This window comes from Panicum hallii, chromosome 3 (genome assembly GCF_002211085.1).
Source record: "Panicum hallii strain FIL2 chromosome 3, PHallii_v3.1, whole genome shotgun sequence".
Lineage (NCBI taxonomy): Eukaryota > Viridiplantae > Streptophyta > Magnoliopsida > Poales > Poaceae > Panicum > Panicum hallii.
Genome location: NC_038044.1, coordinates 14836445 through 14852282, shown reverse-complemented (window position 1 = coordinate 14852282; position 15838 = coordinate 14836445). Strand labels below are relative to the sequence as shown.

The 15838-nt window shown below is 47.0% G+C and overlaps 1 protein-coding gene and 1 pseudogene across 2 annotated transcripts; both read right to left on the bottom strand.

The window, feature by feature from the left end:
* Positions 1-6002: 6002 nt before the first annotated feature.
* LOC112886516 lies at positions 6003-8470 on the bottom strand. 2 transcript variants are annotated; one of them, XM_025952434.1, is made up of 6 exons: positions 8224-8470; positions 7998-8088; positions 7839-7915; positions 7612-7748; positions 6709-6922; positions 6003-6342 (listed from the first exon to the last, which is right to left on the bottom strand). In XM_025952434.1, exons 1-6 carry the CDS (start codon positions 8230-8232, stop codon positions 6175-6177), a joined length of 696 nt encoding a protein of 231 aa, XP_025808219.1. In that variant the 5' UTR covers positions 8233-8470; the 3' UTR covers positions 6003-6174. The 2 variants fall into 2 exon arrangements, with proteins under 2 accessions (XP_025808219.1, XP_025808218.1); XM_025952433.1 differs by having other exon boundaries at positions 7612-7751; positions 8224-8466.
* Positions 8471-12101: 3631 nt separating this feature from the next.
* LOC112883992 lies at positions 12102-15838 on the bottom strand (annotated as a pseudogene).

The window sequence follows — 15838 nt, the reverse complement described above, 5'->3', positions numbered from 1 at the left end:
TTTTGCTAAATTACTTCAGCTGCACCGAAAAACTGCTTCATCACTAAAGTCGACTCCATTTTATGAGAAACAAGAGCCCAACCAAACTAGCCTTTACTTCAAACAACTTATCTTCAAAGCAGTACAAAATGTCCTGAGCTGTGAATATTTATTGACAAAGGCACTATACACTATAAAACATACTGAGGTTGTCGGCATTTTACCGCCTGCCCACCGAGGGATTACCCAAGGTGGTAAGTTTTAGGTAGGGTGTCGCCGAGATCAGGAACTCGAAGGTGCAAGCAACACAAGGTTTAGACAGGTTTGGGCCGCGATGTGCATAATACCCTATGTCTTGTTTGGTAATTTGTATTGCCTCAGATGTTTATCCTCTTTGAGGGGATCCCTGCCCGCCCTTATATATCCAGGAGGATAGGGTTACATGAATCCTAGTCCGACACTAGCTTAGGAATCTTACTCAAGTATAACTCGAGTAGCTTTCTTCTGTATCGACTAGTTCTACTTCGTATATGAGTAGAGTACAATACAGATAAGGTGTAGGACATGTCCCATTCTCTATTCCTGTATGAACTACGTTATGTACACAGTCCCGTAGTCCCGGGTCTGACAAGCCCCCGAGCTCTTCGTAGCTGAGTACTGCAGGTTCCTCGAGTACTTCCGAAGTAGTTTTCGGCTTCCTTTGAAGCTCCGTCTTGAAATTCTTCTTCGAGTACTTCCTTGGCTACATCGAAGCTATGAGGTGCTCATGCTCCGAATTACTTCTTTTGTATGGGGTGCGATGGAAAATCGCACTCCGTATGGAATAGCCACCGAGTGTTAGGTTGAATCGAAGAATCAGGCTGAGGGTCAACTTAGTTTTGAATCTTCCTTGCTTACTCTTCGAATACATTCGAAAAATAAGTAGTCGATGTCACATATCCCGCAGCCACCGAGCCTTGAATCCAAATCTCTTAAGCTTGGAAAAAAGGATCCAATGGTCATGGCATGCAGTGAAAAAATGTTCCCTTGAGAAATAATTGGTGTGATGGTACAAATAATAGAAATTAGATTTGTAATTCGAAAAATCCTTTTTTTGGGACAATTAACCCTGAAAAAATGGTTAATCAAATAACTTTTCCAAAATCTACCAAATAACCTCTCATCTTCCGAATATTCCCTTTAGCGACTCTTTCAACTTCCACACAGTAAACCGCTAACCTCCTGCTGGTTATTTAACCCCCGCGGTTACTTAGGGTTAAACCCGTGCTTTCAATTTTCAATCCGTCGAGTAATTTCTGAATCCCCCAATCAGATCCATGCTCCTTCGTCAACTCCATTCCCCCAAACTAATCGAAACTCTCCGCGCCCCTCTCTGTAGCACCCGAGCGCATGCGAGTGAAGCGTCTTGTGACAAACAGATCTGAAATGGCACCCAAGAGATCCAACGAGAAAGATGGGAAGGAATCGCAGTCATCTTCCGGGGAGTGGACTTATAGTAAGTGCTCCTATAACGATCTCCTGAATCTTGTTTCTGAGGGTTTGCTTCAGGGAAAGGATCTTGTCAACTGACGCCCCTCTTTTCGCCAATCTCTTCCCATGGAGAATGTAGACGAGATCGTCTCATTCTACCATTTTGCTGAACGGGGTTTGGCCCTCCCCACCTGTTCCTTCTTCCGTGGCCTTCTTTATTTCTACAGGCTTGAGCTCCATCATCTCAACCCTAACTCGATCTCCCACATTACTATTTTCATTCATTTTTGTGAAGCTTTCCTTGGAATCGAACCCCATTGGGATCTTTTCCGCTATCTCTTCCGTGTGAAACCGCAACCCACCTCCAATAATCCATCTATTGTAGGGGGCGCCGGCATTCAGCTTAGGCAACATGCCGGTGACAAATATCTTTCCTACAAATTCCCCTCCAACATCTCTGGATAGAAAAACCAGTGGTTCTACATCGGAAACCATGCCCCCCAACTTCTTGAAAGATCGGGTAAGCCCCGTATCCTGCGTCCGGAGTGGAACAAAGAGCCCTCCAAGGAGGACATGGACCAAGTTGATGAGCTGCTAGCCCTCATAGCAGCCCATAAGGAAATGGGGGTAACCGGTGCTTCTGTAATGCTGTCGTTTTTTAAACATCGAATCCAACCCATCCAGCAGCGCCACACTTTAGGCTACGAGTACATGGGTGCTGAAGACCCATCTCGGATGTGCGCAGAGGAATTGACTGACGATGCCGTGCTCATCCGGGTCAAGCGGGTATTGCTGGATGTGAATACAGTTCCCTACGTCCCGGAGCTGTACTCCGCACAGAATCCTCCAGAGCCGGTAAGCTTTCGACTACTTGGAATACTGTCTGTTGTTCTGAAACTTCCGCTAACTGATAATCTTCTGCAGGGACATACCGCCTTGTACCGGAGTTACCCGCCACAATCCGACATCCCTCGACCGTACCACCTGCTCCCCAGCGCTGCAGCTGAAGCGAAGAAGGCTCAATCGTCTGATGATCTGTCCAGCGGCGAGACAACCGAGAGCGAGATCCCCCTTGTGGAGAAGGCGGCTGAAGGGAAGGCGAGCAAGGACAACTCCCCCGGCTCATCCGTGGAGTTGGTAGAAGCCTTGCCATCGGTCCCTCGGGGTCGTCGGATGGTGCGCAAGCGCAAAACGAGCATCGTCGAATCCACCAGGTATGTAACCACCGTCTTTTGGGATTGTCGAGTCTTGAGGTTGTTGGATGCTCACTTTAAGTCTGTGTTGCAGTCCTTCTTCTTCTCCTCCCGACCCCAAGCGCCGAAAGGTGGCCGGGACCGCTTCTGCTGGGGATGATGTTCCAGCGGTTGGTTCTGCGGAAACTGCTGGGATGGACCCGTCGACTACTTCTGCAGGGATCGTGACCATTGCCGTGGCGGTACCTTGCCGGGGCTTCTCGCGCCCTCGGCTGGTGTAACCCCGCCACCGGCAGTGAGTACCGTGGTTGTAAAACCACGGGTACTGAGGCTGAAAAAGCCAACCCTGAAGAAATCCTCTCTGTAAGTGCAGCTCCTTGTTCATAATGTATCTTCTGCGCGTAGCGAAGTGCTTGGCGCAAGTTTGGATCATTGCTGCGTTCGAGTATGGCGGTTACCCTGGCGATGTTAGCCACGGGGGTTCTGAAGCCTCGCTCGCTTACGACGGCGAATTCGGCGTCCAGTTCACTATGCATAGATCGTATGCGCTCGTTGACCCTCCTTCGCCGGGCTGCGCGGGCTCTATTCCTGGCCCTTCGTGCCTCGCGCTTGGTGTCATTTTCATTGCCGACGTTGGCTGTGGACTCGTCTTCGGATATCATACCAAGTGTTTCGTTGGGTGAGAGGCCATCGTCCTCCCCCTCTTCTGCCATCAACACTTGGCGTGATATGAGTTCGTCGGAGCTCGCTTCGACTAGCTCAGTCGATTCTTCTGCCGTGGTGGCTAATGGCTTACCCTCCTGGAAAGGCAAGGGCTCGAGGTGTGCCATGAGTCGGTCTTCATCTTCGAGTAGATCGGAGAGTTTCATGCCCTTCCAATGCACGAAACGACCTTCTGAGGTGGAGGTGATCATCAGACCATTGTACCCGCCGAGGGACGGCCTGGTGTCTTGGCCTGATTCTGAATTGTCACCAAGGCGACCCGCAGCCCCCCGCCATGCGGTGGCTTCGGGTTTCCTGATTTGGAGTAAAAAGTCCAAATCCTTTTCCAATACGGAGAGGGGCTCTGAATTGTTGGCCTCCTGAAGTTCAGTGGCCGAATTGCGTGGACTGAGTCGTGATCGGCTACGCAAGTCCTCAGATTGGAGCGAGTCCGATCCGAGCGTGGTTGTTGCAGCACAGGGTGGAGTCGCGTTGAAAACGGACTCCTCCTCGATCTTCCTGACGGAGCCCTGGATCAACAATTCGTCGAGGTTGTCGATAAACTCATCGAGCTTGCTGTGAAAACTTACTGCAAGAGTATTCGGCTTCATGACGTCGATGGTGTGTCGATGGAAATCGCCTGCGCCGTCTGCAACACAGACCCATGAGCCAAAAATGAACGTCGTGGCCTCGGGGAGCACGGCACTGGTGAACTTGAACGATGCCATCGAGTTCGCCGGTGGATCTTCGATGCGCACTCCTACCTGCGCGCCAGCTGTCGGTGTTTTACCGCCTGCCCACCGGGGGGTATACCCAAGGTGGTAAGTTTTAGGTAGGGTGTCGCCGAGATCAGGAACTCGAAGGTGCAAGCAACACAAGGTTTAGACAGGTTCGGGCTGCGATGTGCGTAATACCCTACGTCCTGTTTGGTGGTTTGTATTGCCTCAGATGTTTATCCTCTTTGAGGGGATCACTGCCCGCCCTTATATATCCGGGAAGACAGGGTTACATGAATCCTAGTCTGACAGTAGCTTAGGAATCTTACTCGAGTATAACTCGAGTTGCTTCCTTCTGTATCGACTAGTTCTACTTCGCATACGAGTAAAGTACAACACAGATAAGGTGTAGGATATGTCCCATCCCCTATTCCTGTATGAACTACGTTATGTACACAGTCCCGTAGTCCCGGGTCTGAAACATTAAACGTTAGCATGTTACAATCTCTCTTCTTCCTCTTCTCATAGTCCACTCTCATCATTCGCCTTTTATTTTTCCCTTTTACAAAGATAATGCATGAGTACATAAACTCCTCACAATCATATGTCCGAGTAAGCGAATCTATCACAAAATAAACTCTAAACCGCAGTGGGTATAATTATACCCTTATCTCTCACTACCACATTACAAGATGATTCCAGTTTCACTTCTACACGAAGCATAGTCATCCTTTTCTTTTATAAGGGTATGTTTGGGAGCACTGCGCTCCACCAACTTGACCATGGTCCATGGAGCAGCTCCAACTAGGTGCTCCGAAAAAATATGGAGCCGATGATCTGTCTGGCTGATAGCATAGCTCCAGCTCTTAAAATTGTGGGATTTGATACGAATGGTCTATTTTACCCATGGACCATGGTGCATGGAGGATTGTTGTTTCAAAGCGGTTTGTTTTTTCCCTGCTGCTGCTACAGTACCGCTGCTACAGTGCTCGTGAAACTGTTCGCTCCTGCGGAAAAAAAATGATGTGTATTTGACATGTTCTAGTGACTTGTCCCATAAAAAAAAATGATCGAATGCAGCAGGCAATTTGCATTGATGTTGCTGCAGCTCAGGAGTGCGCGGGACGAGTTTGTGCTTGATATCATGAATCCAGCAGTTTGTCTTATTCAGTTATTCAAGCATAACATGGTTGAAGATTTTCTAATCAAGGCATATACATGAAAAATTTATTTCGATTGTCAGATCATATGCGCTGGTTGATGTAACGATCCAGGTCCGTGCGGAATCGAAGACGCTCACCGCCGCCGCCTGATTGGTCGTCGTCGTTCATCACAATGAGCGCCTGATTGTTTCCGTTTCGAGGTCATCATTGTTGTACGATGTGGAACCTGCTCTGAAGCTTGTGACACCTTGCTGTCCAATTTGTAATGTACAAACAAACACCGGTTTCTTCCGTCCGTGTCTAGTTTTTATGTGGTGGGTTGGTTCTAATGAATTTTACCTTTTGTCCCCTTGGCATTTTTGTGGCTCAATTCGAGCCCCTCTGCTGCATTCCTCATCAGTAAATGAGTTTAGCAATTGGATACGGATCGAGAGCGAAAACCTTGGAATTGCCTGAATCCTGTAACTCCTTTATCGCGTCGCACCAAATGCTGCTATTTAGTTCGCTTAACAGTTGACGCTACCATTACCATGGGCCTTGTTCGGAGGGGACTGGTTAAGGAATTTTTCAGGATCAAGGAATTGGATACAATTCTCCAGCTCAAATTAGCAAGCATGTTGATCATCTCAAATTTGCCACACTGACGCTCCTTTCCACAAACGAAAGCGTGCATCGGGTGCTCTGGTATTTCTGCTGTTCTGCATATGGCTCATCACACACAAGAAAAAAAAAACGCATATGTGCAGATGCAGCACATCTCAAACGCTACAATGGGAACAAATGGTTCCTTGAACTGGGCAAAAGCTGATCTACATACAATTACCTCGCATGTCTTTGCTATATGGATATGGACAAGGAACTTTATAAAGCAAAAGCAGATGAAACTAGCAAAAGATATCTGAGTTTGCCTAAAACTGCAGATATAAGGACAATCAGCTGAGCTCCTAGCCCTCAGTGTCGCTTATGGCGCACCTCGATCATGTCATCGTCCTCCAGATCAAGGTCCTCAGGTGTAGATGATAGGTTAATTTTCTCACCATCAAACACAAAGACCAGATCGGATGGGTTGAGCTTGGCCTTCTTGGCGTACACCTTGAGAAGCTTGTCAAACTTCTCGTCCTGGAACAGGTATATACAGCACAAGGTTAGTTTAGGACTCCATGTAAACTAGAAGTCAAAGGTAACATAATAATGTGAAAAAACAGAACTAGGCTCCTACATGCTTTGCACTACTTGTTTTCGCAGAATCAAGTTTCAGCAACCAAAGGTGAAGATAGGTTCATAACCACGTCATCTTTTCAACGAGATTGAATGTGCATTAGTTAGGACCTATAATAGCCAAATTGTTGTGACTATCTGTTGGAGAACCTGAACTCTTGAACTAAAGTAGCATATGACCCTATGATTGGTATTCAAAGCAATATATCAGATGGGATGAATTGTGAACAGCAACAACACTAGTTTATGCAAAAAGATAATAATAACCTTATATACACGGATCTGCTGCTGGGCATTCTTGTCCTGAATTGATATGACTATCTTTTCCCTCGCTTTCTCCACTTGTGGTTCGGATTCATCATCTATAGTTATTTGTTCAGGTTGTTCCTTGGACACAACTTCTGTCTTGGCAGTTGCATCCAAGTCTTGCAATATATCATGAGCTGATTCAGTCAACTTTGCCAACTCTTGTCTCTTTAACCTGCATATTGTGCAACTCAGGTGATGGTAAGTCTGCAGCAACAGCAATATTTTCTGATGCCAAATCTATGAACATGAAACACATATGATTAAAATGCCACAGCAATAGTAAGAGCCACATTAGATGCAGGACTTCATTTCAACTTCACTGCTCTCAGTAATGAAATAGTGTACAAGTTTTTACTCATTCTCATACCAGACTATAGTGTTCTCTGAAAGACACTAAAGGCTGGCAAGTTACAATCACCTTAAACATTAGGCTGCAGCTATATTCTCCAGGAAAAATTCCCGAACACCTGACTGCAATGACTTATCTATGAACTTGCTTGCTGTATCACATATAAAAGATGCTCTAAAATTCTTTCTGAGCATTCTTCTAAGTAAATCAAAAGCAATTCTGAGCATGATTCCACTAGTGCAATTCATTCCACCATTATGAAGCATGCCAATGGCAAAGACAACAATATTTTCCCCTTCCAATGCATTGTCATTTAGAAGACTAGCATGCCTCACTTTCTGCAATAAGTAACCCAACAGCAAACATTGCCCCACAAAGGACATAGCCCAGCTTCTAACCGATATATTCCAGCCCTTGTAACTGTAAGCCAGCACACGATGTCTCCTCTGCTCAGCACGAGTGCACACAAGCGATACAGTCATGCAGATTTGAATAAAACTCAAAAGTTATACCTCAGTTCTCGCAACGCGCTATCCTCCTCTGCAGAGGGCTTGAACGCGGCCTTGGGCGGCGGCGGCAGCAACCAATCCTCCTCGTCGACATCCACCACCTTGACGGTGGCGGCCTTCTCGTCAGGCTTACCCTCCTCCTCCTAATGAACACGGACCGAGCAGCAACACATCAACACTCCAGAACAGATCACGCCCCCCGATTCGAAATCGGAGTCGCGCGCACTCACCGTGGCGGTGGCGGCGGCGTCGACCCTGGGGCGCTTGTTGCAGTGCTTGAAGATGTCCGCCTTCTCCAGGTCGCTGTCTGCACATCGAAACCCACAAGGCCCTGAAGCGACTCGCCCGAACGAAAACCTAGCACACGGAGGAGACGACCGGATGCGTACCGTCGAAGCGGAAGTTGATGGTGGGCTGCACCCGCTTGTAGTCGAAGAGCGGCTCCAGCTCCTCGCCGGCCGCCGCGGCCTCCTCCCCTGCCTGCACCAACCAACAGGCGCCATCCATCGACTCGAGCAATCAACAACACCAACAACAACAACGGAGAAGAAAATCGGATCGAATCCAGCAAGCGGACTCGGGTGACGCAGATGGGGACCGAGGGAGGCGACGTACCGTCGTCATCGGGACCGGCGAACTGGGGATTCCTCCGGATTTGGGGGATTTGGTGTGGGGGAGGTTCGCTATCGCTACTCGCTAGGTTTGATTTGAGTTTCTGGAGGGAGGCGGCGGAGCGAAGCGGCGCCCGTTGGCTTTTGCTTGGGAATTTCGGGATTGGATTTGAATTCTGCAGGGCTCTCTCTCTCCGCGACTCCGCCAGGGGAGCGTCTTGGCTCTTGGGAAGGGTCTGAAAGCTGGCGGCCAAGCCTTTTTGGTTTTTAATGGCAAATGGGTAATTCTTCCCGTTTACACAGGTGCTCCATTCACAGGTGCCCTGACCTAGAGATTGCTATTGGGGGGGGCAGCCACGTCACTTTTCATAATCGTTTTGTGCTTTCTAAGATGTGCAGGTGTTTTGAGATATGAATTTGAAATATGTACCAACAATTAGTTTGAATGATTTACAATAACTAGTAGTGATCTGTATAAAAACAGTGTTTTGTTGGATTCATTTTTGAAAGGTTTTTCCTTGTTGTGATTTGTTGCTAGATAATCTATTATCTTAATACAATAGTGTTAAAAAAACCCACCACATTCGCCGAGAGAGTCTAAAAATTCTCATATTAATTAGAAAAGAAGAAAAAATACACCATTGGATTTTATGAAGATCTAACCGTCTATATTATGTGAAGAATTCATATATGATATAAAAATCTATACTGGATAAAAATTTGGCATTTCCTGTTAGATGTGGACTCTATTGTTTTTGTGATGTTAAAAGGTGTACAGGTACTTGGAACTCCATCTTTCCGTTGGTATATATCCCACAAGATGCCTTTCTAGAAACAAATAATGAATCCCCTAATCTAGAGAGAGAAGTACAACAAGCAAAAGGAAATATCAGAGGTACAAACGTCCGGAATAGTTCTTTTCAGCTGATATAAGTTCAACACGTTCAAAGTCAAAAGAAAAAGCCATACGGTCCAGAATACAATTCGAAGTTCACCTCTTCATGAGTCGTGACAGATTTGGAAATAAAATAATGTTCCAAAATAAACTCAATACCTAATAGGATACAAACTGATATACTCACAAGCCTATGTAAAAATTCTACATGCAGTGCGACACAAAAATGTAACAATCCTACTACATGCTATTCACCGCCATAATCAACTCTCATCAAATAATTCGTCTGATGCCCTGATCAAAGAAAAGATTGTAAAGCATGAGTCTACATCTATCAGTAAAGTTAAAAGTTTGCCTTCCTCCTCAATGCACCACGAAGATATATTTGCCACCACGTTCACCGAAAGGGTATAGAAATTCTCACGTTAATCGAAAAATAGCAAGAATATACACTGTTGAAAACTAACAGTGTAGACTAGCCTAAAGAGTCTATGTCCAATACGCCATGTAAAATACGATTAATAAATAGCTAGATTCATAATTTAAAAGTAAAGAAGATTAGTAGTTGATTTCTATGCCATTGATTTTGTGGATCAGATTTTCATAATTTAAAAGCAAAGAAGATTAGTAGTTGATTTCTATGCTACTGATTTTGTGGATCAGATTATGACGGTGTAGATTTGTTTCGATCTTAGGATTTTGAATCACAATATATTTGCTGAGATTCTTTGAAATAAAATTCAATATAATTAAATTTTATCAGTTCTCCATTAGCTTTAGATAGAAAAATCATGATAGGACTATACAAATACAATATTATGTTCAGTTTGATTTGGTAAATATTTATTTTGTTGCCCATCTCTTCGGCGAATGCGACCAGACTAATATCCTTCTCATTTGTGGGTGATGGATGAAGAGGAATAAAGATAAGACCAACGAAACTTAATCCTATAGTCAGGTGTGTTGCAGTGTCGTCCTCGAGGAACGAGAGTCAAGAATAAGTAGTGTAATAAATAAGAAATCGGCTTCCATATTTTCTTTTGATGAAACAAGAGGTACTGATTATTGTTGCTTTCTTCAATGTCGAACAACAAGTTGCTAGCAAAGCAACATGCAGCCGCATATGAAGAAGCGTGGCTAGACAGTAGCAAATGAAGACTAATTGCACAATCATCAAAATATAGAAGAGAAGAGTGGCACATGTTAATTAAGAAGTGATTTTGATCTACAAAGAGATGAGAGAGAGCTCTACTTGGAGAATGCAACAATAATAACCAGTGCATGTAGATTAGGGGTACGATAATAAAAATTCGGTTGTGCAACCATGTTGAGCAACACAATCCAACATGGTCACTAGGTCGGATATCATCCTACCCTAGCACTTTTGGTTCTGCTGAGGCATGGTCATCGTTAGTGCAAGTTGCAACAAGAAGCAAAGAAACGTTAATATCTTGTTGTGGACATCAGAAATGCACCCTCGATTACTATGGTGTAGCAGGGCGGAACTCATTAGAAATTGAAGTTGGAAAAAAGATAAGTACAAAGGAGAGAACTATACCTTGCTTGCACAACAACAAATTTGTTGACCGTCGGCATATAAGCTATGGAAAAGATGCAACAACTTGAAGAAAAAGAATATATAGAGCGGCAGCAATAGAAGATGGGAGAAATTTGAATATGATCAAAACTAAAGAGGATGCATCCACTACACGTTAAAGTTTGGATTCAAACTTCAAAAGTAAATTTTAATGATCTTTGGAGTATTCATTGAGCCACTCACTTAGATCTTCTTCTTAACAAAAAAATTAAGGATAATTTGTCACCGTAACTAAAATTTTCAAACAAAAATGTACACTACCATTCAAATATAAAAATTAATATATATTCCTTTTAAAAGGTAAAAACTTTATATTGCTTTTAATATATACGAAAAATATATTTCTAAATAAGATGTTTCAAAAAAATATGCCATATAATAGGATGATGGAAAAAAACATAGATGGTGTCTTCGTCTAGGATATCATGAGTAAGAAATTACAATGACATGGTACACAAAACTATTTGTATAAATTTCTTTTTGAGTAAAGTACAAAAGTTACTCCTTATGTTTCAAATTATTGGTCACTTTACTTTTGTTCTAAGTCAAACCTCTCTAATTTTTATCAAATTTATAAAACTATTATGATAATTTTCACGATAAAAAATACATATACTATCATTACACAATTTATGATGAAACTAATTTAGTAGCGTAGACATTGCCTTTTTTAAAACAAAGTGAGTAGCATAATAAACCTAGCTACCTGCGCTATTTGTGCGGGACACCTCGCGAGTTCTTAAAAATTCAATGGTCATTGTTCAGGTTGGATATCCAGAGAGGGCAAAATTAATATAATTCTATGTAGTATTACTTTGATATTCCAACATCTATATATATGCACTGACAAAATATTGTATAACCCAATTATGCGAAAAATAGTATGTTTTTGTTGGTTTTCATGAAAGTTTTACATTACGAACTCAATACTTAAATCCTGAAACTTTTGAGATTATTGGATCATCGTGAATGGACTTGGGCTTGAAACATTGGAATTGGATTCATTGTGTCTTTGGTTTGGATTGGATGGTGGTGCCTTTTTTGGGGCTGCCTTTTACTGACACTCGGGTTAGTGGCGGAACTAGGTGTATGGGTGTACATCTGTACACCCAATATTTTGGACAAAAATTTTCAGCAAGTATGTATATACATATAGGTATAGAGATAACTGGGTCAGATCATGTTTATTTGAGCCCAAATAAGAGAAATAGGCATGTTGGGCTGGCCTACTTGCTTTGCCTGCTGCCTCACGGTTGCAATCTCCTCCCGACTTCTGAGCCCTGTCGTTTGTTCTTCTCCCACTCGACTTCTCATCTGAAATCGTTGTGGACTGGAGCAGCAAACAAACCCAAATCATATTTGTATTGTACCTTGTATCCTTAAATCTCTGTTTTCGTGAACCTTAATCGTTTATATACGATGATTGATATAAAGGATGATTGTTCCGTTCGCTCATATCTATGTACACCCAATCTTGAATTCCTGCGTCCGCCACTGACTCCGGTGCTTTGATGTCTAGATCACCTGATTTTTGGGGGGCACTTGTTTACCTCTACAATATAAGACACAATGAAATTCTGCATCCTAATTTTGATGCAGGTTGCCTTGCCAGTCTTTCGAGCAAACAAACTAGCTACAAATCTCGTTTTCTTCCAACTCTTCCCTGCCTGATCTCCCGTGGAATGCCTCCACTCACGCCAATTTTTACTGGCCAAATCAACCAGCCACCATACAACAGCAGCATCTAGCATGCGAGCAGCAGCCTCCACAGTGACACCCTGAAACATCCATCCCATGCCACCGCACACCACCACCAATCCACCATCCCAAGTCCCAAACAGCGCGTTCAGTTCATCCGTCGAGGTTGGTGACGGGGCCCTTGAACCAGTGCCTGGCGCTGAGCACCCAGGACGAGGGCACGAGGAAGAAGAGCTCGCCGACGGCGACGGGTGTGTAGTTGAGCGTGTCCTTGGTCACCGGGTACGTGACGGGCAGCGAGAAGAGCACGGTGATGGTGGCCACCCAGAGCACGCCGACCCAGCCGACGAGCGCGCCGTAGCGGCCCAGGTTGAAGGGCCCCGGCGAGAAGTGCTTGCGCGCCAGCGTCACGCGGAACAGGATCGGCAGCGCGTACGAGATGTACAGCCCGATCGTCGCGATCGACACCATCGCCTGGAACGCCACCAGGCTGCCCAGCGACTGCATGCGGATCCCATCACGAACGGAGCAAGCAGGTCAGCGTGGCGATCGATCACGGCGCGCGAGCTCGATCAAGAGGCGAAGAATCTGATTGAAAGGGCAGGATTACCGGCAGCGCCATGCAGAGGGCGACGGAGACCGAGAGCCAGACGGCGTTGATGGGCACCTCCTGCTTGTTCACCTTGTGCCACACGGAGGAGAAGGAGCATGGCGCCGTCTCTCGAGAACGCGTACGCCATCCTGACAGAAACAACAGTGACAAGATCAGTGAGTGGGTGATTCTGATTTCTCTACCGGCAGCTGCAGACGATTCCAATCAGAATCCAGAACGGAGCAGAGTGGGTCACCACCTGGAATTGCTTGTGACCGAGCTCATGCCGCAGAAGTAGATGGCGACGGCGACGATCCCCAGGCAGACGATCCCGCCGGCGCCGCTCCCGTACCGGCTCTTGAAGGCGAGGTAGAACACCTCGGCGATGGCGTACCCTCCGGCGTCGTTGTCGGGGCTCAGCAGGTAGGGTATGTCCTTCACCGCGAACGTGATGCCGAGGATGTAGCCCCAGCCCACCACGATCGAAATGCTGATGGCGCTGATGATGCCGATCGGGCCGTTCTTGTCAGCGTTCTTGGTCTCCTTAGTCTGCATCAGCAATCAACCGAACCATCATCTGGAAAGCTATCTACTCTGAACAAGTGATGTTGCTCCAGGTTCTTCTTGCGTGTACCAACCATGTGCGCAGAGGCGTCGTATCCTGTGAGCGTGTACTGGCTCATGAGCAGGCCGAGGACGAAGATGTAGAAGTTGCTGTGGATCCCGGCGCCGTTGTCGGTGTTGAAGTGGGTGAAGACGAACTCGGCGCTGGCAGCTCGGTGGCGACGGTGGGCACGGCGATCATGAGCACGAAGACGCCCAGCATGTTCCAGGCCGCGGCGAACTGGCCGAAGAAGGAGAGCACGGTGATGGGGAGGCTGTTGATGACGGCGTGGCTGAGCAGGATGGCGACGTGGAAGGCGATCACCACGTACTTGGACGCCAGGTACCCGCCGCCGTTCTTGCCGCCGGTGCCCAGCAGGATGATCACCTGGATCAGCTGCGCCAGGGAGTAGTTCACGCTGGTGGTCACCGCCCACTGCACAGACAAACAATGAGGTCAGCTCAGTTAGCACCCACTCAGTTCAGAGTTTCAGACAGACAAAAGCGAGGTTCAGAGGAACGACTGCTGCTCACCTGTCCAACGATGTTGAACCTGAAAGAAAGACAAAAAAAAAAGAAGGCAAAATCAGAGCCCAAGAAAAGAAATGTGCTGGAATCAAAAGCATCAACATCGTGACGGAAACTTGCTGGCTACACAGTTTTAAAGTGAGAATGAACGTGACCGAATACACCATGTACAGATGCAGGAGAGTTGTCGCTGTGTTCGTCGCTAAAAGTCCTTGTCTCAATTACAGCCAGTGCTTGCCAGTAGAGAGCATACGGGTGGTTAAGAACAAGCACATGGGAGTGATTAACCATGTGAACGCGATGGAATCACTAACAAAACCCCAAATAGAGTAGTAGCTTAAGCAGCCGTTTAATAATACTGAAAGGTACTGTATGATATTCTAAGCCTCAGCTAACCATTTACTGAAGGACAAGAACTTTACCCCACCCTCTTGTTTTTTACCGGAACTGTAAAAATTTAGCCACGCTGTTCTTCCAGTTCCAGCAAAAGGTCAAAGCACGCGCATTGACCAGAAACCAGAGAGGCAACATGATCCGAAATCAAAACAAAATAAAAGATTCCATGCATTTTTAACCCCGGCCTACACCAGTAAAAACCAACATGAGTAAAAAGCACAGGTTAGCAATCCTAACAAACTACTCCCGTCGAGTCCGTCCCCATTTGGTGGACTCGATAAACGAATCGCTTGCTCCATCAGAGAACAAACGGAATAAAGAAACAGAGGAACGCCAAGCTGTGGCTCACGCCGATACGGTGTCGCAGCAGAGAGAGAGAGACCCACGGGGACGCAACGCAAGAGTATTCTAATCGCAGCCAGTTCACATGATCCTCGCTCGCCGCTGGCTCCTCCGATCACCCCACCGGTTTCCCGACGGGGCAAGGAACCCGGCGGCCGTTCCAAGGACCCCGCCGCAGCATGGGCATGGCGTGTGAGTGAACGGTAAGAGTAGAGCGGCGTGCGTACCATCCGGTGATCCAGGAGGCGAAGGGCGCCCAGCGCTTGCCGGAGAGGCGGGCGCTCCAGTAGTAGAGGCCGCCGGAGGTGGGGAAGGAGGAGCAGATCTCGGCCATGGAGAGGCCGACGGTCATGGTGAAGGCGCCGGCGACGAACCAGCCGAAGGTCATGGTGGCGGGCCCGCCGAAGGTGAGGCCCGTGTTGTAGAGCGTGGTGATCCCCGTCAGCACCGAGATGATGGAGAAGGAGAAGGCGAAGTTGGACAGCACCCTGGAGCACGCAGCGGCGATACGATCGCCGCCGTCAGGGACCGACCGGACCGATTGGAGAAAAGAAAGAAAGAAAGAAAGAAAGAACGCAGCCGGATTGAGGCGAGAGGGACGTACGAGAGGTCGCGCTTGAGCTCCTGCTTGTACCCGAGCTCCTGGAGGCGCGCGAGGCCGGTGTCTTCGCCGACGTCGACGGCCGTCACGGCGGCGCCGCCGGCCGGGGGCTTATTCCACGTCATGGCGCGCGCGCGGGCCGGTCGAGCTGCGACACCGTCACCGTGCAGTGTGTGCTGCAGCAGGCTCGCGCAGGGGGGCAGGGGATGGCGCCGGGTTGGAGCTGGTACTTGAAGGAACGGAATGGAGAAGGGGGCGGGGGGAGTCCACGAAGAGGAGGAACAAGTATGGCCGGCTCTGGGCGCGCGCGGCGGGTGCAGTCAACTCGAGACTCCGATGGGGCCCGAGAAGATGGGCACCAGATGTG

What these genes read in the sequence shown, in the direction of transcription:
- LOC112886516 (XM_025952433.1), bottom strand. An exon ending in CATCAACTTCCGCTTCGACG is followed by an intron (nt 7,916 to 7,997) that starts GTACGCATCCGG and finishes TTCGATGTGCAG; the next exon opens with ACAGCGACCTGGAGAAGGCG. An exon ending in AGCAGATCCGTGTATATAAG is followed by an intron (nt 6,343 to 6,708) that starts GTTATTATTATC and finishes TACCTGTTCCAG; the next exon opens with GACGAGAAGTTTGACAAGCT.